This window comes from Hyperolius riggenbachi, chromosome 7 (genome assembly GCF_040937935.1).
Source record: "Hyperolius riggenbachi isolate aHypRig1 chromosome 7, aHypRig1.pri, whole genome shotgun sequence".
Classification (NCBI taxonomy): Eukaryota; Metazoa; Chordata; class Amphibia; order Anura; family Hyperoliidae; genus Hyperolius; species Hyperolius riggenbachi.
This window is the reverse complement of record NC_090652.1, coordinates 203,966,279-203,990,116: the sequence shown is the minus strand read 5'-3', so window position 1 is coordinate 203,990,116 and position 23,838 is coordinate 203,966,279. Positions and strand designations below refer to the sequence as shown.

At 45.5% G+C, this 23,838-nt stretch overlaps 1 protein-coding gene across 3 annotated transcripts in view; it reads left to right on the top strand.

Annotated features, from left to right (window-relative positions):
* The first annotated feature begins 15,110 nt into the window (after nucleotides 1-15,110).
* CD28 (CD28 molecule) overlaps nucleotides 15,111-23,838 on the top strand; it is a 120,318-nt gene continuing 111,590 nt past the window's right edge. For 2 of the 3 annotated variants that reach the window (XM_068246932.1, XM_068246935.1), the window contains exon 1: nucleotides 15,111-15,391. In XM_068246932.1, the coding sequence (XP_068103033.1) occupies nucleotides 15,337-15,391 (55 nt within the window). In that variant the 5' untranslated portion in view covers nucleotides 15,111-15,336. Of the gene's footprint in view, nucleotides 15,392-16,308; nucleotides 16,436-23,838 lie in introns of those variants that run through there. The other variant, XM_068246933.1, reaches the window with a different exon arrangement.

Here is a 23,838-nt window from a genome sequence, read left to right as displayed (position 1 = left end):
GAAAAGTTTTGAGAGGCAGTAGTAGATAGAGGGGCCTAGCATGCTGTGGTCCATGGGGTCGCAAAGAGTCGAACACGACTGAATAGTGACTAAACAACAATTGTTTTTCTTGTCTGCCAGTAGTAAAGATGATTGATGACTTGCTGGCTCATTGTAGATTAAATAATATTAACGAATAACATGGTAAATGTCAATAATTTCTTGCTCTCTGTTCTATTTTTTAAAGGGGTTCTGTGATGGTACCTGAAAACAAAAAGTGTTACTTACATGGGGCTTCTAACCGCCTCCTGCAGATATCCTGTCCCGCTCTGTCACTAAAGAATCCTCCATTCCCCGGCGTGGGTAACCGTCCAATTATTTGTCTGACTAAACGAATGTCGCTGCAGCTGCGCAGCCCCGGCTGCGCACTTCCTCGCTCCTGCTCGTGTCTCCAGGAGCTTACTGCGTCTCTCTAGAAATCGGTAAGCCTGCACTCTGAAGGGTGTTGGTGATGGAGTGATATGTGAAGTACCATTCAGCACTGAAGTTGACCTTTTTACAATTTAATTTCCTAAGGCTCATCCCCCACACACATTTATGTCCTCCCTTTCACCACCATCATTACTAATCCCTCAAATTTGCTCCACTTCCATCTCTAATACCCCCCTCCCCCTTTACCAGAGCACCATCTTCCTCAGTTAAGTACACATCTTTACTAACCTCCCTCCTGGCACCATGAGCTCTGCTAATTCCTGAAGTTACGATCCCCTCCTCCCATCACTGTTGTCAACACCCTCCAACATCCATGCCTTGCTTACCTGATTTGTATTGGTGGTCGGTGGCATCACTGTCTACCCACTTCACTACAGTGTGACACTCTATAGGACACAAACAATACATACTCAGTACTGACAGGTGGAAAAACTAATACAATTCTATCATAGTGAAATAATCTGTCAGTAAAAACTGATGCATGTATGGCCAGCTTTAGATTAGGGTTACTAATAACAAGACTGGGGTGAATAAATTGTGAGGTTAAGATGGGGGGACAAAGCAGAGAGTGACAGAGGAGAGAAAGTATAGGTAGCCAGATGACCCCACCCCCTTTCCCTCCAGTATAGGTACCCAGATTTCCATCTCCAATACTGCCAAAGTCAGTGCACAATGCAAACTATGCAAACTAGTAACTAGCAGCAGAGTGCCATGGTCAGGCGCTCTCCTGATCTCCCTGCACTGCAGCATTTACAAGCTTGCAACTGCTGCACCAGTTTAGCCTGCTGCTTTGGTGCCCTTGCTCCTGTGGTGCCCTAGGCCATGGCCTAAATCAGTCCCTGGCAACTAGGGACCCCTCCCCTGTCCCCCACCCTACCTCAGCAGCACACAGGCACTTCTCCCCTGTCCCCCACACTCAGCAGCACACAGGGACCTCTTCCCTGTCCCTTACACTCAGCAGCACACAGGGACCTCTCCCCTGTCCCCCACCCTCCCTCTGCAGCACACAGGGACCTCCTCCCTGTCCCTCATTCTCCCTCAGCAGCACACAGGGACCTCTCCCGTTTCCCACCCTCCCTCAGCAGCACACAGGGACCTTTCCCCTGTCCCCCACCATTCCTAAGCAGCACACAGGGACCTCTCCCCTGTCCCCCACCATCCCGCAGCAGCAAACAGGGACCTCTCCCTTGTCCCCCACCATCCCTAAGCAGCACACAGGGACCTCTCCCCTGTCCCCCACCATCCCTTAGCAGCACACAGGGACCTCTCCCCTGTCCCCCACCATCCCTCAGCAGCACACAGGGACCTATCCCCTGTTCCCCACCATCCCTCAGCAGCAAACAGGGACCTCTCCCCTGTCCCCCACCATCCCTAAGCAGCACACAGGGACCCCTCCCCTGTTCCCCGCCATCCCTCAGCAGCACACAAGGACCTCTCCTCTGTCCCCCATGCTCCCTCTGCAGCACACAGAGACCTCTCCCCTGTCCCCCACCATCCCTTAGCAACACACAGGAACCTCTCCCCTGTCCCCCACCATCCCTTAGCAGCACACAGGGACCTCTCCCCTGTCCCCCACCATCCCTCAGCAGCACACAGGGACCTCTCCCCTGTCCCCCACCATCCCTCAGCAGCACACAGGGACCTCTCCCCTGTCCCCCACCATCCCTTAGCAGCACACAGGGACCTCTCCCCTGTCCCCCACCATCCCTCAGCAGCACACAGGGACCTCTCCCCTGTCCCCCACCATCCCTTATGCTGGGCATACACGGCTCGACTGCTCCTTATCAATCGAGCCGCTGATGGCTCGATTGATAATTTCCAGAGTCTGGAGTCCGATCACCGCGAAACGCAGATAAGGATGTGCCCACGGGGACGATCAGGAAACGATCCACGCGCACGCGTGGAAGAGCCAGGATGCGCCGGCATCGAGCCGCTGGCTCGATACCGGCGCATTATCGCGCCGCGTATGCTCAGTATTACCATAGTCATAGTCTAATGTCCTACCATATTATTATTATGTATTTATATAGTGCTGACATCCTCTGCAGCACTTTACAGAGTACAGAGTACATAGTCATGTCACTGACTGTCCTCAGAGGAGCCCTCAATCTTTTACTACCACAGTCATAGTTTAATGTTCTACCATATTATTATTATTATTATTTATTTATATAGGACTGACATCTTCAGCAGCACAGAGTACAGTTATGTCACTGACTGTCCTCAGAGGAGCTCACGATCTAAACTTACCATAGTCCAAGTCTTATGTTTTCACTACAAGTTTATGTTTGAGGGAAACCTTTTTGTTTTCTGTGTGTAGAAGTCTTTTTGTTTTATAAGGGGTGGAGGAGACGCAGGCAGGGCTGGTTCTACACTTTTTGCTGCCTGAGGCAAACTTGTGAGGATGTGCCGAGCCCCCCCCCCCCTATTTTGGAATGATCGCACAGCACCCAACAATTTACTATGCTTCAATTAATGTTTTCAAATGGCATGCTACAGCTCAATAGCACCACACTGGCTGGCTACATGCTGATAGCGTAAACACAGTAAACAAAAATGTTGCCCCTGTAATCTCTGTCGCCTGATGCAAATGTTTCACCTTGCCTCTTGAGAGAACCGGCCCTGGACGCAGGTCCTCTTGCCTGGAGTGACAACTAAGGCAAAAATGTCCCTGGTCGGTGGGCTACTGCTGGCTACCTATCCTGGGAAAAAGCATGCCTTTTAATTTTTTTGGGGGGGGGGGGTGGGGGCCCCCAATCAAAACTTTGCTATTGGGCCCCATGATGTCTAGCTACGCCCCTGAAGGGGAATGAGAAATTACTCTTAACTTGATTCAATAATATCGGAGTCATAGACACATTAAGCGCCTCAGATTTAGACACATTAATCTTAACATTCAAGAAAGTTCCATATCTCTCAAACTCCTTAATCAAGTTTGGTAATAACACCAATGGCTCTGATACATGAAATAAAATATCATGTCAGCATAGGCTGATAATTTATGCTCCTCATTTCCAATCTTTACCCCATGAATATTCCCAGCCCTCCTAATAGTACACAAAAATACTTCTAAAGTCAAAATAAATATAATAGGTGACATAGGACATCCCTGTCTCGTACCATAAGACAGGGAGAAGGCGTCCGACAAGGCCCCATTTGCTCTAACCCGTGCAGTAGGATTAGAATACAACGCATCAACCCACTTTAACCACTAAACGACCAGCCAACGCCGATAGGCGGCGGCTGGTCGCACCTGTGTTTCCAGAGCGGCCGTTTCCTGTCAGTTCACAGTGGGGGGCTCCGTGAACAGCCTGCGAGCCTCCGATCACGGCTCACAGGCTAAATGTAAACACCCGGGGACGTAATCCCTGGTGTTTACATTATGCGGCGCTGCTGTGACAGCAGCACCGTAAAGGAGATCGGTGATCCCCGGCCTCTGATCGGCCGGGGATCGCCGGCAGCTGAAGCCTATCTTAGGCGGTACAGGACGGATCACTGGGGAGGGAAGGAGAGGGAGGGGGAATAGCGCTGCGGAGAGGTGCCCACGCAGCACAGATCACAGAAAAATGGGCTGATCCTTAAGTGATTAAATTAACATATTATCCCCAAATCAGGGGTGTAGCAATAGGGGTTGCATAGGTAGCCACCACATCTGGGCCCTTGGGCCAGAGGGGCCCCGAAGGGCCCTCCCTCAACTACAGTATTAGCTCTCTATTGGTCCTGTGCTCATAATAATCACTTCTATAAATACTTTCAATATGTGAGAAAACGCGGAAAAGCCGGCGCGTGTACTCATAGCAAGGCGGCTGGCTCCGTGTCCAGCGTGGCGGTTTGTACGCAGCAGCATGCGTCTGATAATATGATAGATCGCGGAAAAACCGCCGCATGTACTGGCAGCAAGGTGGCTGTTTCCGCGTCCAACGTGGTGGTTTGCACGCAGCAGTGTGCGTCTGGTGTGGCTGGGTCTGTTAGTGCACCTGGATGGAGAACTACGCGCGCGAGCCAGAAGTCAGGACCTTTATGCCAGCAGGAGATGGATCAGCTGATCAGGACGATCAGCTGATTCCTGCTGGACTCCTGATTGGCTGAGTGGCTCGGGCGGGGCGGCAGAGTCCTGCAACTATATATATAGCTTGCTTGCCAGTTGCTGGTTGTCTGCCATTGCGAACACTTACGTGGAAGCATTCAGACCATAGTCAGATCCTACAGTGTGCTTGAACCAGGAGGACCTGGGAATTCACACTGAGCCAGATTACTTTTGTTTATCATTGTATTATTGTTCAGACTAGTTCCAGGGTGCTAAGACCACGGACCTCGCACCCAAGACTAGGGAACTGTATTATCATTTGTGTTATACTCCAGACTAGTTCCAGGGTGCTGGACCATGGACCTCGCACCCAAGACTAGGGAACTGTATTATCATTTGTGTTATACTCCAGACTAGTTTCAGGGTGCTGAGACCACGGACCTCGCATCCAAGACTAGGGAACTGTATTATCATTTGTGTTATACTCCCAGAGGCGCCTCTAGCCATTTTGTCACTCCAGACGAGAAAACCTGTGGCGCCCCCCCCCCACATACACACACACACACACACAAACACCAAACACACACACACTGATAAAACGCAGATATCGTGTCTCCCACACATCAAATGCACACATCAAACACAGTTACCATGTCCCCCGCACATCAAACGCTCATACCATGTCCCCCGCACATCAAACGCAGTTACCATGTCCCCCACACATAAAACGCAGATACCATGTCCCCTGCAGGTCAAACGCAGTTACCATGTCCCCCGCAGGTCAAACGCAGTTACCATGTCCCCCGCACATCAAACGCAGTTACCATGTCCCCCGCACATCAGACGCAGATACCATGTCCCCTGCAGGTCAAACGCACATACCATGTCCCCCGCACATCAAACGCAGTTACCATGTCCCCCGCAGGTCAAACACAGATACCATGTCCCCCACACATCAAACGCAGATACCATGTCCCCTGCAGGTCAAACGCAGTTACCATGTCCCCCACACATCAAACGCAGATACCATGTCCCCTGCACATCAAACGCAGTTACCATGTCCCCCACACATCAAACGCAGATACCATGTCCCCTGCAGGTCAAACGCAGTTACCATGTCCCCCGCACACCAAACGCAGTTACCATGTCCCCCACACATCAAACGCAGATACCATGTCCCCTGCAGGTCAAACGCAGTTACCATGTCCCCCGCACACCAAACGCAGTTACCATGTCCCCCGCACATCAAACGCAGATACCATGTCCCCCACACATCAAATGCAGATACCATGTCCCCTGCAGGTCAAACGCAGTTACCATGTCCCCCACACATCAAACGCAGTTACCATGTCCCCCGCAGGTCAAACGCAGTTACCATGTCCCCCACACATCAAACGCAGATACCATGTCCCCTGCAGGTCAAACGCAGATACCATGTCCCCTGCAGGTCAAACGCAGTTACCATGTCCCCTGCAGGTCAAACGCAATTACCATGTCCCCCACACATCAAACGCAGTTACCATGTCCCCCACACATCAAACGCAGTTACCATGTCCCCCACACACCAAACGCAGATACCATGTCCCCCGCACACCAAACGCAGATACCATGTCCCCTGCAGGTCAAACGCAGATACCATGTCCCCCACACATCACACGCAGTTACCATGTCCCCCGCACATCAGACGCAGTTACCATGTTCCCCACACATCAAACGCAGATACCATGTCCCCTGCAGGTCAAACGCAGATACCATGTCCCCCACACATCAAACGCAGATACCATGTCCTCTGCAGGTCAAATGCAGATACCATGTCCCCCACACATCAAACGCAGTTACCATGTTCCCCACACATCAAACGCAGATACCATATCCCCCACACATCAAACGCAGATACCATGTCCCCTGCAGGTCAAACGCAGATACCATGTCCCCTGCACATCAAACGCAGTTACCATGTCCCCCACACATCAAACGCAGATACCATGTCCCCCGCACATCAGACGCAGATACCATGTCCCCCGCACATCAAACGCAGTTACCATGTCCCCCACACATCAAACGCAGATACCATGTCCCCCACACATCAAATGCAGATACCATGTTCCCTGCAGGTCAAACGCAGATACCATGTCCCCCACACATCAAACGCAGTTACCATGTCCCCCACACATCAAACGCAGATACCATGTCCCCCGCACATCAGACGCAAATACCATGTCCCCCGCACATCAAACGCAGTTACCATGTTCCCCACACATCAAACGCAGATACCATGTCCCCCACACATCAAATGCAGATACCATGTCCCCTGCAGGTCAAACGCAGATACCATGTCCCCCACACAACAAACGCAGATACCATGTCCCCCGCACATCAGACGCAGATACCATGTCCCATGTACATCAAACGCAGTTACCATGTCCCCCGCACATCAAACGCAGTTACCATGTCCCCCACACATCAAACGCAGATACCATGTCCCCCACACATCAAATGCAGATACCATGTCCCCTGCAGGTCAAACGCAGATACCATGTCCCCCACACATCAAACGCAGATACCATGTCCCCCACACAACAAACGCAGATACCATGTCCCCCGCACATCAGACGCAGATACCATGTCCCCTGTACATCAAACGCAGTTACCATGTCCCCCGCACATCAAACGCAGTTACCATGTCCCCCACACATCAAACGCAGATACCATGTCCCCCACACATCAAATGCAGATACCATGTCCCCTGCAGGTCAAACGCAGATACCATGTCCCCCACACATCAAACGCAGATACCATGTCCCCCACACATCAAACGCAGATAGCATGTCCTCTGCAGGTCAAATGCAGATACCATGTCCCCCACACATCAAACGCAGTTACCATGTTCCCCACACATCAAACGCAGATACCATGTCCCCCACACATCAAACGCAGATACCATGTCCCCTGCAGGTCAAACGCAGATACCATGTCCCCTGCACATCAAACGCAGTTACCATGTCCCCCACACATCAAACGCAGATACCATGTCCCCCGCACATCAGACGCAGATACCATGTCCCCCGCACATCAAACGCAGTTACCATGTCCCCCACACATCAAACGCAGATACCATGTCCCCCACACATCAAACGCAGATACCATGTTCCCTGCAGGTCAAACGCAGATACCATGTCCCCCACACATCAAACGCAGATACCATGTCCCCCACACATCAAACGCAGATAGCATGTCCTCTGCAGGTCAAATGCAGATACCATGTCCCCCACACATCAAACGCAGTTACCATGTTCCCCACACATCAAACGCAGATACCATGTCCCCCACACATCAAATGCAGATACCATGTCCCCTGCAGGTCAAACGCAGATACCATGTCCCCCACACAACAAACGCAGATACCATGTCCCCCGCACATCAGACGCAGATACCATGTCCCATGTACATCAAACGCAGTTACCATGTCCCCCGCACATCAAACGCAGTTACCATGTCCCCCACACATCAAACGCAGATACCATGTCCCCCACACATCAAATGCAGATACCATGTCCCCTGCAGGTCAAACGCAGATACCATGTCCCCCACACATCAAACGCAGATACCATGTCCCCCACACAACAAACGCAGATACCATGTCCCCCGCACATCAGACGCAGATACCATGTCCCCTGTACATCAAACGCAGTTACCATGTCCCCCGCACATCAAACGCAGTTACCATGTCCCCCACACATCAAACGCAGATACCATGTCCCCCACACATCAAATGCAGATACCATGTCCCCTGCAGGTCAAACGCAGATACCATGTCCCCCACACATCAAACGCAGATACCATGTCCCCCACACAACAAACGCAGATACCATGTCCCCCGCACATCAGACGCAGATACCACGTCCCCTGCACACCAAACGCAGTTACCATGTCCCCCACACACCAAACGCAGATACCATGTCCCCCGCACACCAAACGCAGATACCATGTCCCCCGCACATCAAACGCAAATACCATGTCCCCCACACATCAAACGCAGATACCATGTCCCCCGCACATCAAACGCAGTTACCATGTCCCCCGCACATCAAACGCACATCAAATGCAGATACCATGTCCCCCACACATCAAACGCAGATACCATGTCCCCCGCACATCAGACGCAGATACCATGTCCCCCGCACATCAAACGCAGTTACCATGTCCCCCACACATCAAACGCAGATACCATGTCCCCCACACATCAAACGCAGATACCATGTCCCCCGCACATCAGACGCAGTTACCATGTCCCCCGCACATCAAACGCAGTTACCATATCCCCCACACATCAAACGCAGATACCATGTCCCCCACACATCAAACGCAGATACCATGTCCCCTGCAGGTCAAACGCACATACCATGTCCCCCACACATCAAACGCAGATACCATGTCCCCCACACATTAAAAGCGGATACCAACTTCTAGTCATTATCCACAAACTAATTTCTGTAGGAAAATTTTACACAGTGCAGGAAGGTGGGGTGGGTGTGGAGAGAGACAGGGCTTGGAAACTTGGTGCCTAGATTGTTTCTTAGTCATGTGCCTGGGATCCCTGAAAGCACAGCCTGCATTCTTTGCTAGGAGGACATCACAGTAAAAGTGAGATAACATCTCCTGTGTGTTTGCTGCCTTCACCCCTTGCTGCCTCTGAGTATAAGAGTGCTGATTTTCACCTTTTAATGACTTCACACAGACAGAACTGACTGACTGACAGCAGCTCCATCCGTGCACAAATCACAGTCAAAACAGTGCATTGTGTAGTAACATGATGCCTGCTGTCTCTGCTCACACACCTGTTACTGAAGCTCTTTGCCTGTCTGCCTGCTCGTTCTCCTCCTCACAGTGCAAGCCACACTGACTCCTCATGTCTCCCCTGCTGCAGGCTGCATCTCAGCCCCCTCTCCTCTCCCACCCACGTCAGGCTCAGGGTAGGGGATACAGGAGGCATGCTGGCTTAGGTAGCCAGACTGGAACCCCGAACTTCCGGCTGGCGGGGGGCGGAGCTTAAGGCCACACGCAGGCAGTACTAGACACTGCACTGTGCCTATGGCTGTCCGGGAAACCAGAAAGGGGTGGCCTTAGAGGAGGGACAGAGCGTGCTTGCTCTCTCTCTATTGGGCAGCGGGGGAAGAAAGGGCGAGAAAAGGCTGGGCAATTATGCAGGACACTGGGAGCCCGAGCAGCGAGCCCTGCAGTGTGCACAAGCCTCAGCCTGCAAAATGGGGAGATTAATGAAGGCCACCATGCCGCCCCAAGTGGCTGCCTGTAGTGCCTGTGCCTCCAGGCGCCCCTGTATACTCCAGACTAGTTCCAGGGTGCTGAGACCACGGACCTCGCACCCAAGACTAGGGAACTGTATTATCATTTGTGTTATTCTCCAGACTAGTTCCAGGGTGCTGAGACCACGGACCTCGCACCCAAGACTAGGGAACTGTATTATCATTTGTGTTATACTCCAGACCTGCTTGTGATGCCCATCTTCCAGGGGTCACTAGCCACCGGGTCTTCTTGCTACTCAGCCTGGGACTCCGCCCCCTTGGATGTCTCAGGCTGCTGCAAGATCTCTGCACTTCCAAAGGGAGGTATTTCTCATACTGCCAAGGACCACCTGCTCCTCGGGTGGTCCTCACTCAAAGTTATTACTGTTGCACCAAACACTCACACTATATAGGTGTCCAGAGGTTAGCAATATATCTGTATTATCGGTGATTCTGCAGATCATCAATAATCAGGTATATATCTGCATTCTTGGTGATACTGCAGATCACCAATAATCAGATTCTCTCTGCGTGCTGACACCAATCGTTACACAATAGTGGTAATCATTAACAAACTGTTCCCCATCCCCTTCTTGCACCTCAGACACTGTAGTTGTCATTGGCAGGTTTTGGTGCACTGTATCAATTGTTATGTATAGAGTGCTTGGATGGCCCAATGTAAAACTTGCATCGGGGCCCACAGCTCCTTAGCTACACCACTGCCCCAAATCCCACATATTTCAAAGTAACCATAATAAAATCCCAATTCACCCTGTCAAACGCCTTCTCCGCATCCGTCGACAAAACCATCATAGGCATTCTCTTCATAGAAGACCATTTAAATAATGACATAGCTTTAGTCACATTATCCCTCCCTTCCCTACCTGGGACAAAGCCCACCTGATCAAATTTGATTACTGTACCCAACCAAGGCTTTATTTTTTTCACTAGAATTTTAGCAAAAACCTTTATGTCCAGATTCCACAATGATATAGGCCTATAACTTTGACACAAAGCTTGATCTTTTCCATTTTTATGCATTACAGTTATATGTGCCTCTAGCACATCTTTAGGTAAAACCTTACCATTTTAATGGAATTGAAGAATCTGCACATATGAGGCACTAACACATCACAAAAAGTGGAAAAGTATTTTTGGAAAAACCATCAGGACCTGGCGATTTACCCAACTTCATAGCTTTTATCATATATAAAACTTCTTCCTCCATTATTTCTTTCTCCATGATATCCCTTCTTTCTTGTGATATTTTTGGCATACCTGACTCCTCCAAATACTCCCACATCCCTTTTACAAAGTCACTCGACCTATTCTTGGGAAGACAATACAAAGAAGAATAATATTCTTTAAATATATAGGCAATTTTATGTGCCTGCAACTCAATGACCCCCTTCGAATCCTTTATCTTAGGGACATACTTACTTTTCCTTTGTCCTTTTAAAGCCCTAGCAAGCCATTTACCAATTTTATTTGCATGTTCAAACCATTTGGTAGAGAAAATCCTGTTCCTTTTCCTCAACCTTTCCTCCAACAAATCAGATAACTTACTTCTTACCCCATTTAATTTAGCTAGGACTTCCTGATCCAATGTATCCTTATGATTCAATTCCAGTACCCTTAATTCGGACAGTAAAGCTGTAATCTTTTCCTTATACTCCCTCTTTTTTTTTGGCTCCCAGAGAAATAACCCCCCCCCCACCACAACCTTAGGGGCCTGCCAAACTATACCCTTGTCCATGCCTTCCAATTCATTTTTATCAAAATATTGTACTATTGTATCTTTTATCTTATATTTAATTTTGTGATCATCCAGAAGATTGCAATTAAGTCTCCAGTGCCAATCACGTTCACTTCTCATCGTAAATTCTAAATCAAACCACACTGGGGCGTTATCTGAAATAGTAATGCTTCCAATATGAGCACCCCTAAGTCTATCCAAAAATACTGATCCCAAAATATCATATCAATCCTCCTTATCCTTATGGACATTCAAAAAAAAAAATAATCCTTCACAGAAGGAAAAAGAACTCTATACATCTACAAGGTGCAATCTCTCAATAGACTTTTTTATTGATTTATTAGCTACTGCCGAGAATGCCCTAGAGTCCGATGACATATCCATCCCAGGATCCGAGACCCAATTGCTATCCCCCCCAAATACCACACAACCTTCCCTAAAATCTTCCAGTTGTTCCAATACAGATCTGAAAAATGTTGCCTGAGACCCATTAGGTGCATATATATTAGCAAAAGTTTAAGTTTGACCCATTATCAGACTCTTCAAAATAATGTATCTACCCATATCATCATCACACTTCTTATCCAAAAAAACAAATGGAAAATTCTTCCCCACAGCAATAACAACCCTGTTAGCCTTTTTAATTGGAGAAATCGAAAAAAAAAACATTTATCAAACATGGACAAGAGCATACCTGGCACTTTATCTCCACAGAAATGTGTCTCCTGCAAAAAAAAAGAATCTGAGGTTTAAACCTATGTATTTCCATCCATAATTTTCCTCTCTTGATTGGCGAACATAAACCTTTTACATTATAGGAGAGAATCCTTAAACAATCACTCATCTGAAGCATTTTAATGATGCTACACTATTTATTTTGAGAAGACGAGTAAAAAGAAAAATACAAAACATAAAAAAAAAACAAATGGCAAAAAAAAAAAGAATTCTCCCACCCAATTAACCCCTTAGGACTCTCAAGAATGTAATTGTGCTTGTTTAGAATGCTCCCAGCTATGAGAGCAGGATGGAGGAGTCACGAAGCCCTGAGCAGGGCATGTGTAGTGTCCCACAACCCTCCTGGATTGTACATACTTTACAGGAGCTCAACATATCAGACCAGAAGTGTATTGAGGGAGCTATTGGACTACAGGGGGGCTGGATGGAGCCCCAGGTAAGTAAACATCATTTTCTACCATTTGTCTCAGATTTACTTTATTCACTAACTGGCTAAGGTAACTCCTGGCTTAGCCTCCCGGCATCTTTGACTGCAGCTAGGGCCTCTTTGCCAGCCCCTGATTTACTGGGGCCACATATAGTAGTACCCCCAGTGATGCCCTGAAGGTGGTCCTGCTTTGGTGGAATCTTCTTTTCAGAGCTGAAGGATGCCGGCAGCTACATCCTACACTCCCTGGATCCTCTGATCACTTGAGCATGGTCCTTGCCTGAAATGGGACACAATTGTTAACTAACTGTTTCTTCTTCTAAACAGCCCCAGGAATACCAGGTGAGACCTGCCCACCTGGCCAGTGGCTACTTTACATACAAACTATGGGCTTGATTCACTAAGACAAAGAGCATGCCTTATCCGAGTTAACATGCCTTATCACAGATAACACTCCTTATCAGAGCTAATGTGCCTTATCAGAGTAGCATAGAGAGTGCTACAAACTGATTCCTGCTAATTGGCAATGACGAGAGCTCCACTTGCCCTGCCCTGAGCCCCTGCGGGTTCGTAACGCTTGCTATGCTACTCTGATAAGGTGTGTTAACTTGGATAAGGCATGTTATCTCTGATAAGGTGTGTTAACTCTGATAAGGCATGCTATTTGTCTTAGTGAATCAAGCCCAATGAGTGTTTTTTTTCTTTTGTCTACTTGTTCCAGTGAAACTGTAGAGCTACACCAGTGTAGGAATGATCACCTGATCGCGCTACCTACATATTAGAGATGTTTCTGCACCAAACAAGCCTTACCAAATGAATAGGGGTAGATCTGTATCCCAGGAACTTATAGATACAAAAATGCTTAGCACCTTCTTATGACCCATCAATACTTGCACACTGCAAGTTTTATTTTTTTACTTAGTGGTATGATTCTTTGCATATTTTAGTTTCTAAAAGCAGTACAATGTTTTCTCTGAATCAGACCGCTAAGTATAGGCAGCCAGAGCTGCACTTGGGAATACTGCCAAGGAGGTTAAATCTTCAATGTAGCTTAAGGAACCAAGCACACTTTTTTCCCCTGGTTTCTAAATGCTATAGGAGCTGCCATGTTCCCCCTTCCCTTCTAACTGCCCATTATTTACCCAGGAGAAAGTGTGAAGATAACATCTGCGACTTCTGTAAACTCTTTCGAGCACAGTGTCCAATCTACCCGCCTGATGAAAGCATTTTGTTTACTCTGTGCTAATGTGTGCAATAAAATAATTACATCAGCCCTTATCTGCCTGAAAATTCTGTGGCAGGCCAGGGAAGTAGGAGGAAATAGGATAATAAAGGCCTGTGCTAAACTTTTAAATGAAAAAAAAGAAGATGTAAAATAGTTTTTTTTTAAATTAATGAACCACATTGTTGGCATGCATATTAAATGTACTATTGAGATGCACTGGGTGATAAAAATGCTGCTTGGTTTACTTTAACTTGCTACTATAATAGAGTCAACCTGTCCATATTTTTCTGTATTTGTTCAGATTTGTTGCTTCAGTAGGGATTATGAAGCAGCAAAGTGCATGCCCTTTACTGGTATGAACAAAAAGGCTACATGAAGCAGATGCCTCTTCCAAAAGTGGCACCTCTAGGTGAGAGGTGATGAGTCTACTGGGCCTTGCATATGAAGCTTAAAGAGAACCAGAGACGAAGCACACTCATGTAATTTACCATATATCAGTGGGAACATTAGAGAAAACACCTACCCTGCTCTCTGCTTCATTATTTACTCTTCAGATTGCTTCTTAACAGCCCGGTTAAAATCCCTGACTGGGCACTCAGTCTGGTTTTGTTCAGGTATCTTTATAGCTGAGTCTGTTTTCTGTGTTGTCTTTTCAAGCCCAAGCCTGCCCCCTTGTGGCTCTGCTCAGGAATCATTATAGCTGAGTCATTATAGCAAAGCTAGACTGAATGCTCAGTCGGGGATTTTATCATGGCTGATAAGAAGCAATCTGAACAGTAAATAATGAAACAGAGAGCAGGGTAGGTGTTTTCTCTAATGTTCCCACTGATATATATAGTAAAATACATGAGGATGCTTCGTGTCTGGTTCACTTTAACTTTAAAGGCAATTTAACATGAATAAACAGGCAGCATTTGCATTATGACAAAAAATGCTGTGTTTAAAATATGTACTTTGTAAAACATATCTATTTTCCATTAATTATTTGTTATTGAGAGGAAAAAATGCAGAAGTGAAAGCAAAAAATGTGAGCAGTCGATAAAATAAATTGTTGTTTTCACTGAGAATGTTAGGCAGAAAAGTTGAAGTCATCACTCTGGCTTCCTGCCTTGGATGTAGTTAAGGGTTGAATGAAAGCCTATAGTATCTCAGATTTGGTTAGATAGAGGAGGAGATAAGTACAGGAAAATATGAGAGAGAAAGGTGGCGAATTCACACTGGGGTCTGAAGAATACTAGAACATGCTTCCGCTGTATACAGGCCCCATTCTCTTATCTCTGTTACGTAACTGATGTGTGAAGGAACAATACAAGATTTACCTGAAACAAGCCTGAGTTCTAATTGCCATTTACCCCAGTTGTATGGCATTAAATCTCAAGACTTAATACAGATATGGTTCTGTGCACAACCCTGACAATGGGCCTGATGATGCTGATTCAAACTATAGGTAAGTGATGTTCACATAAGTAATTAATACAAGGACATACTCTGGAGATTTAACATACACTCAGTAGAGTTTGTTCATTTTTTATAGCAATCTCTGTGAATTGCAGTTGATGACAAGATACAAACGTTTTAAAAATAAAGAGTATTGTTTGGTAGTGAGATGTTGACAAGTTTAATTGTATCTAGAATGTGCTTATTGCAAAGAAAGTGGATAGTAGATGTAATTGCTAAATTACATATTTCTGGTGACTTAGTCAAAGGATGCAAAGGGTAGATAATTAAACACTGTCTGTGACTTCTTTTCAGCTACAAATCTAATTAAGCTTATTTAATAAGGCAGTGTAGAAAACAACTATGACACATACTCCACAGTAACCAAACCTTAGCAACAGATGCATGTTATGGAATCCAGAAATAGAGAAAAAAAGTCTTATAGTGTCCTTCTATCAAGATGCATGATAAATTCCAAGTAGCGATCAATATACTTCAGTAATACAGAAAGGTGCAATATATAATGACTTATTTAAACTCTTTTACAGATGTATATGTAAATGTTGAAAACCTCTACAAAAATACATATATTTAACTGTGATGTGCTTGTTAATCTATGCAAAGGATCATTTAACCCAAAGGAAGCTAAACTGCATCATTCCTGTATCTGACTAATTGACCTTAGAAGTTATTTTTGCTCTGGGTACACTCATATTTAAATTGTTATAATTCTGGGATTGCATGTGTCTGCTAAGAGGACCATTACATAAGCAAGTTACACAAACATATTTACTGTATACAGAGGCATAACTACAAATCCTCCCCTTGCAAAACTTTGTTGAGACCCTTCATTGTCCACACCCATTTCCACATCCCCTAATGGGGACTCTCACAGCCTACAGACTCCTCTACTAGAGGTAATATAGCAAGTGTGGCCATCATGAACTTCCCACCTAGAACAAGGGAGGCCACAACAACAACAACAACAACAACAACAAAAATAACAACAACAACTAATCTTTAGAATGGGATGGACGTCTTCTTTGGAAATAGGGTAAGTACTTGGGCCCCCCGCAGTGGTTGCAGGGGTCGCTATCCTATAGTTATGCCTCTGATTGTATGCACCGCTTCATCGGTGGTGGGTTAAGTTGTGTCATAAGGAACTTGCCCATGTTACAGCTTCAAGAATATGTATTGCTAGGGTCAAGCCCACTGTGCTTACTACTGTTTTATTGTAGCGGTCTCCTTCCTGTCATCAAGCTAATAAAATACAACAGTGACACTCACCGTTGTATTTTAAAAGCTTTATGACAGGGAGGAGACCACTACAATACAACGGTACACCAAACGCTGCCTTATAGGCACCTCCACCGAGCTGTTTAGGAACTCACTCAATCACTTTATAACAATCATTACCTCTGTGCTCAATATTTTAATAATTTATTAAACGTTATGTTCTATTATGCCCTACTTTAGAGTGTCGACCCTGATTGTGTTTAGCTCTAGTTTAATCAGATCTTGTGCTTTAAAGCGGAATATAACCCTGCATTTCAACTTTGCTCTAAAACATTATTTACAGTATATTATATGCAACCAGCATTTTTTTTTTACTAGACCAGCATTGGAAGGGTTACACAGGGCTTTAAAGTCCCTAGAGATTTCTGCAGACGCATCCGAACTTCAGTTAGATACTTTTTGTTTACAAATATGTATCTTTTAAGTGTTTATTGTGACTCATCTCTCTCACTGAGAAGGAGCTTGGAGGACAGCCAAAGAGTGTGTAACTGTTTATCAATAGATACATCTAACTAAATAGAATGTAACTATCTGAACGTCTGCACGGAACTTAAAACCTCTGTGTTTAACCCTTGGTCTAGTAAAAAAAAAAATGCTTTTTGCATATAATATGCTGTAAATAATGTTTTAGAGCAAAGTTGAAATGCAGGGTTATATTCCGCTTTAACATCATAAGCCTGCCAAAGGAATGATTTGCATATTCAGCAGTAATGCATTGTGGGACACCTCATATGCCCACTCCAACTCAAATAATGGCAAATACCTTCTGTTTTAAGAAGGCAAATTTCTGTTTTGCATAGAATTTTTAGTAAGAGGACTTTTTGGTCCTTTGAAAACCCTTACACACTCCTAGGAGTTATAGTTCACCATGAGCATGCTGTGCAATCTGCAAGCCTGCCAAGATCGATGTTAAAGGCTAATCATAAGCCAACAACATGTGACTACTGTCCATTGGATTTGTGGTGACAAAAATAGCAATTTGTGTCCAAGATGCATTTCAAAGATGCTACCATTTTGTTCACACCCATAAAAATTATGTCTGTGATATTTAAAGTAGGGTAGAATGGAGATAGCATGACATATACTTCTTATAAAGAACTTTGAACTGTGTTGTTTTTAATCGAGGAAGTTAGTGAGAAAATGTTGATGAGCATGTACTGTATGTCTCTCTTATTTTCCCCAGCCTGTTATTTTCCCCAGCCTGTTCTACTAAAATTTACCCAAACATTTCCAGTAATGACCAAACAATCAAATCAAAGCGAAATCAAAGACTAAAATTTACAAACTTCAAGCAAGCCAAGCTCAGCTCCATCTTATTTATTCTCATTGTTGTATGTTCTTATTAGGCTACCTGCATTTGTTTTATTATAATAATGTTTTGTGCTTTCTGTACTGTTGATGCATACCAGTATCCTGCAGTGGAGCTTTATACCTCGCCTCATTCTGGCAGGCAAGGCAGGTCCTTCTCACTCCTCTGTGTAGCCTCGTCATGCAGTCAATCACCTTGTATCCCCCGAATTGGGAGACTTTGTGGCTCCTGATGTCACACAACAAGCAGTATCGGGAGTCCCGATACTGCATCTTGTGTGACATCATGAGCAACAAAGTGATACTCTGCATGGAGGCTACACAGAGTGAAGAGGACCTGACCCGCTGCCGGAATAAAGTAAAATAAGAAGCTCCACTTGAATAAACCTAGGGTGGGGAGAGCAAGAGAGTTCAGGAGAGCACACAAGGATCCTTTGCTGCCTTTGTTTTGCACCCCATGAGTCCCCTAGCCCCCCCCCCCCCCATGATGGTGAGGTTCACGGGGGCTATTGATATGCCCATGAGCTGACCCATGAAATGTCTTATAGAGACCTACAGAGTACTTGTTATTACTGTATTTACAGAAATGATAGGGTGGCTGGATAGTGTATTGGTTTATGACACCACCTTATGGCACAGGAGATCAGGGTTCAAATCCTGACTGCAGCCAGCTACCAATTCAGCAAAGGAGTCCTTGGGCAGGACTCCAGGGTGGCCTATTGAGCATGCCCTTACAGCTCTCAAGCACTTTGAGTCCAACAGGGGAAACATGCAATTTTAATGTTAACGTTATTACTATACAATAGGCGTTGCATTTTATACAGGATAACTGTTCGCTAGGGAATTCTATGCAGCACACCATATCATCAGGGTTGGATTTTAAGCTCAGTAGCCTATAAGCACAAATATAGCATTTTAACTCCGCCCATCAATACATACCACACCTCGGTCATGTATCTGGCAAACTGGGTAATGGAAAGGGTGTGTAAGAAGGAAATGAGTGAGTGGCATAAAGGAATATAGAGTGAGAGGGGTGCCATACATAATGAGGAAGAGGTAGCATTGAATGGTGCAGATACCAAAATTGGAGGAGCAATCCCAGGAGCAAACGTGGCTGGACTTATCCATAGTGTTGGGGAACCCCTGGAATCATATGTCACCTAATAGCAGTAGCTATATGCAAGAATCTCCAAGAGTGGCACCCATAGGCACTTGTCTACTGTGCCTTATTAGAATTAGCCCTCCATATCATATACAGTCATGTACAATAAATACATTTGGTTCATGTCATCACCAGAAAAGTGCAAATTGAGCTGAAAATGTAAAAGTATTTTTAAATAAGAGAAATCTCATAACTACCAGAATTGTAAGAAAATGTTACTTTTGGTGCCCATACATGGTACAATTTTTTTCATCCAATCTTACCGTTTCTATGTAGTATAAGGGTAAATTAATTGAATATACCGGAAGGATAATTAGGCAGGTACCTTATATTACATAGAAATGGTAAGATTGGATGAAAAAAATGTACCATGTATGAGCACCATTAGCGTTATGTGGCATAGAAACATGCTCTAGGGAGTCAGATTTTTCTGTCTGGCCAGATAAGTGATACTTGGGTGACTAGTGGGAAACTTTCCTAAACGTAATGTTGATAGTTAAAAAGCCGTTTGTTTTACCACTTCTTTGCAATCAGGAAGATGTAAATTTTAATTAGTGGCTATAGTACTCATGAAAATATAGTTAAAATATAAAGAAATTGATTATAGTTACATTTGCATTGCAAAACAAATGACATGATGACTTACAGCATGTTTACAGTATTGTTACAGAGATAAACCCGGCACTTCATTATTTCTGTTAAAAGTAATTTAAATGGTAATTTTCATTGTGATAATTTCAATCGGATAGAAGTGATCACACAAATATGGATTGTGGTGACTGGTGATTTCTATTAGGTTTTCAAAGTTTAAATGCAAATTAGGCAGAAGACTGGGTTATTTGCCAGCAATTAGCTATTATTCAAGTAACAGAGAGGGAGAGGGAGAGAGAGAGAGAGAGAGAAGAAAAGAAACTCTAGCTTTGCTGCCAGGATTGGGTGTTGGGTTGTGTTTAGGTCTAAGGAGATTGCCATAGTTGGCCAGTGAAAACACAGAAAGGAAATGGATGCATCAAACGGGGCCTGTTAGCTTTGATCAAACTTCTAAACTTAAAATCATTGGGAGTCGTGAATTTTAAAGAAAAGCCAGATATACATACCTATGGAGAGGGAAGGCTCTGGGTCCTAATGAGCCTTCCCTCTCCTCTCCGGTGCCCGCTGTGCAGTGCTGGCTCCCGTGTTTGATTCTCCTGCCGGGGGACTTTGAAAGTCTTTGGGAGCTGAGTCCTCTCGAAGACAGGCGGCTCCATACTGTGCATGTGCGAGAGCGCGAAAGAGGGCACTCGCGTGTGCGCAGTATGGAGCGGCCCGTCTTTGGGAGAACTCGGGCTCCCGAAGACTTTCCAAAGCCTTCTTTCATCAGCGGAATGAGCAGTATTTGACTAAATTAGTCAAATACTGCTCCCGGGGACAGTGCTGCACCGGAAGAGGAGCAGGAAGGCTCTATAGGACCCAGAGCCTTCCCTCTCCATAGGTAAGTACCTGGCTCTTTTTTACTGACGGTTCCCATTGACTTTAAATCTAGCATGCACAAGTTTAAAGCGCTTACATGTATTAATGTTACCTAAAAAGCAAAATGAATTTGTGACTCAAAAATACCAGTCAGTCAACTTTCTGTAGTTGGCCTCAACATTTGCTAAAACAAATATGGTATTATTATTATTATTCATTTATAAGGTGGCAATAAGAAGTTGGGAATGTAAATTACAAACTTATATAAATACCTACCAAGTACAAACTATGACAGTCAGGAGAAGAAGAGGGCCTTGCCCAATAATGCTTACAGCGGAGTATATAGAATTATAGTTGGGCATTGGCGCATTCAGCCAGGGGTTACCGATGTCTGGAATACCCACTTGGGACTCCTGTACCTTTAAATACAATTCCCTAAAATGGTTGAAGCGGGTAAGCTGGTACATATACAGAGGCTTGCCTCCTGCAGGGTCTGTGGAAAAAACTCAGCTTTCTCACCATTGTGAAGACTGCATGTAGACAGATAAATAAGGAATTTCGCAAGTTGAAAAGTTTTTGACAGTCCCTAAACTTCACGAGAGTTGCCTACAGCTTGTGTGAGAGACTGGCAGGGACAGGAGACACATTACAGGCAAGGAGCTTCTTTGTGATGTGGGACTGCAATACAGATACTCACTCTGCTCTATCTCAGTCTCTTCACTCCTCCTCTCTCCCTCATTCACCCTTGTTTTCCCCCTTCCCCTAGTGCTGGCTAGATGTGTCCGTGCCGCCATGAATTGCACCTTTGTGACAAAAAGTGTGTATTCTGATATGAACATTAAATGTGGAGATATGTTTGCTTTCTATGCTGTGTTGTAAAGTTAGGTGTTAAAAGGCCCAGCACAACTGCAAGGGTTTGTTTGTCTATTCGTTACTGAAGATACTATTTAGATGGCAATTGGTATTGGTATTGCTCTAGGGCTCATTCACACTATTTGCGGTGAGTCATGACAGACAGCACCACACATAATGCCTGCAATGCAGGTAGCATGAAAGTCTATAGACTTTCATGTTATCATTCACACTACAGTTTGCGTTCCCGTGTGCTGCACACGACGTATGCATTGTCATGCATTTTTTTTTATAGAATGGAAGCTGCTGACCTATGCGATTTAGCACATTGCAATGCATGTATGAAATTGCGTTCATGCATGCATTGCCTAGTGTGAATGAGCCCTTTGTATCACTTTGAAAGTTTTGTAAAAACTGGGTACTAGCTGTTCCTTTTACAGAGGAACAGGTCTTTTGGTGCAAATTTCTTTTGTCCCTTTTCAAGCCTTGGAACTGATGTATTGATCTATATACTGACAATATACTGTATGTACCCTTCTACTGGAATTGGTTTGTGAGACTTAAAATTTGTTCCTATCCTCTAAATTGATATGTAGCTTATTCACAGATGCTAATATTATTATTATTATTTTAGTATTTATATAGCACCGACATCTTCCGCAGATGCATATATCCCTGCATCATATGGCTATCGATTGCGCTATGTGACACTATGTGGCATATTCCACTGAATTGTCCAAACTAAGTCTATCTTCCGTTCCTCTCTCGGGGAGTTGTTCCAGCCCTGTCCCCCGTTCAAATCTGATGCTTCCAGAGGCCCTCAGAAACACTTGTGTCCTTGAGTACTTCCAAAGATAGGCAGCTCCGTAATATGCCAGCGCACTTTTGTGCATGGGCAGTATGGAGCCACCTGTCTTCGGAAGCACTCGGGGACATAAGTGCTTCTGGACCTTTCAGGAATCTCCCCCTTAAAAATCCTGCGTGTGGAGAGCTGGACAGGTATATCTGGGTGTCATCTTGTAACATTCTGTGGAGATGCACCTGCGGGCAGTCAGGATGCCCCCACAGCTGCTTCGGTTTCCCTGTCTGGCGTTTCTCCTGTCTCCTCGGCGTCTAGTACACCGAGGGGATTGTCAGTGGCTCATAGGGTGGCTTTGTCGCGCGGGGAGGAGGCGCGTCAGCTGACCTGCCGGTTGGCTGACGTCAGAGGATACTCTCAGTAGCTCGGATTGGCTGAATGGTGTGGGCGTGGCCGAGGGGTCTCCTCCGCTTCTTAAGCCTCCGAGAATCACTTGCAAACTGTCTGCTGTTGCGAATGCTTCATGTGAGCACTCAGACCTTAGTTAGTTCCGGTGTGCTTTGATCTGGGAGGAAACCAGGGATTTCACAAAAGACTAGGAATTGTTATTACTACTGTTATTATTGCTTGATTATCTGTGTATGACTCTGGCTCTCTTCTGACTACTCTTACGCTATTAGATTCTGTACTTTTGCCCATCTGATCCTGTTGCTGACTCTGTCTGAAATACCTCTATCCTTCTGCCTGCCGATTCTGTACTGTATCCTCCTGTCTGTTGCCGAACCTATCTGTCTGACTACTCTACTCACCAGTAAGCCCTTGTCACTGGTGAGGTTCCTTACTGATAGTACCCACCAGCTCCTCTGGTGAGGTTCTGCCAAAACTAATCAGTATTACTGTTGCACCAAGCACTGTACACTTGCTATTACCTTGTTTGCTATACTTGCATTATTGGTGATTCTGCAGATCACCATATAATCAGGTATAGTGTCTGATTTATTGGTGATACTGCAGATCACACAATAACCAGACTTCTGTTTGCTACACCAATCGTTACTGAACAGCAGACCAAAAATGTCTATGGAGACACTCAGGTCAAACTGTTGACCACAGCTGTGAACGATCTTACCAATACAGTCAACATACAACAGACACAAATTAATTTATTGTCTGAGGTAGTGACCCGACTTCAAAAGACGAATGCATCAGTGTCCTCCCCTGTAGTTAGTGAACCCAGGATGCCTCATCCTGAAAGATTTTCAGGGCACCGGTCTGATTTTCGGAATTTCAAGCATCGTTGCTTATCATATTTTGAGTTACGCCCAGTATCTTCGGGTTCTGAGAGTCAGAGAGTTACCTTTTTAACCACTTGATGACCCAGCCTTTACCCCCCCCCCCTTAAGGACCAGCGCTGATTTCGCTGATCTGTGCTGGATGGGCTCTACAGCCCCCAGCACAGATCAAACACCAGGCAGGGTGACCAGATCGCCCCCCTTTTTTCCCCACTAGGGGGATGATGTGCTGGGGGGGTCTGATCGCTCCTGCCTGCGTGTGGCTGGCAGGGGGGGCACCTCAAAGCCCCCTCCACCGC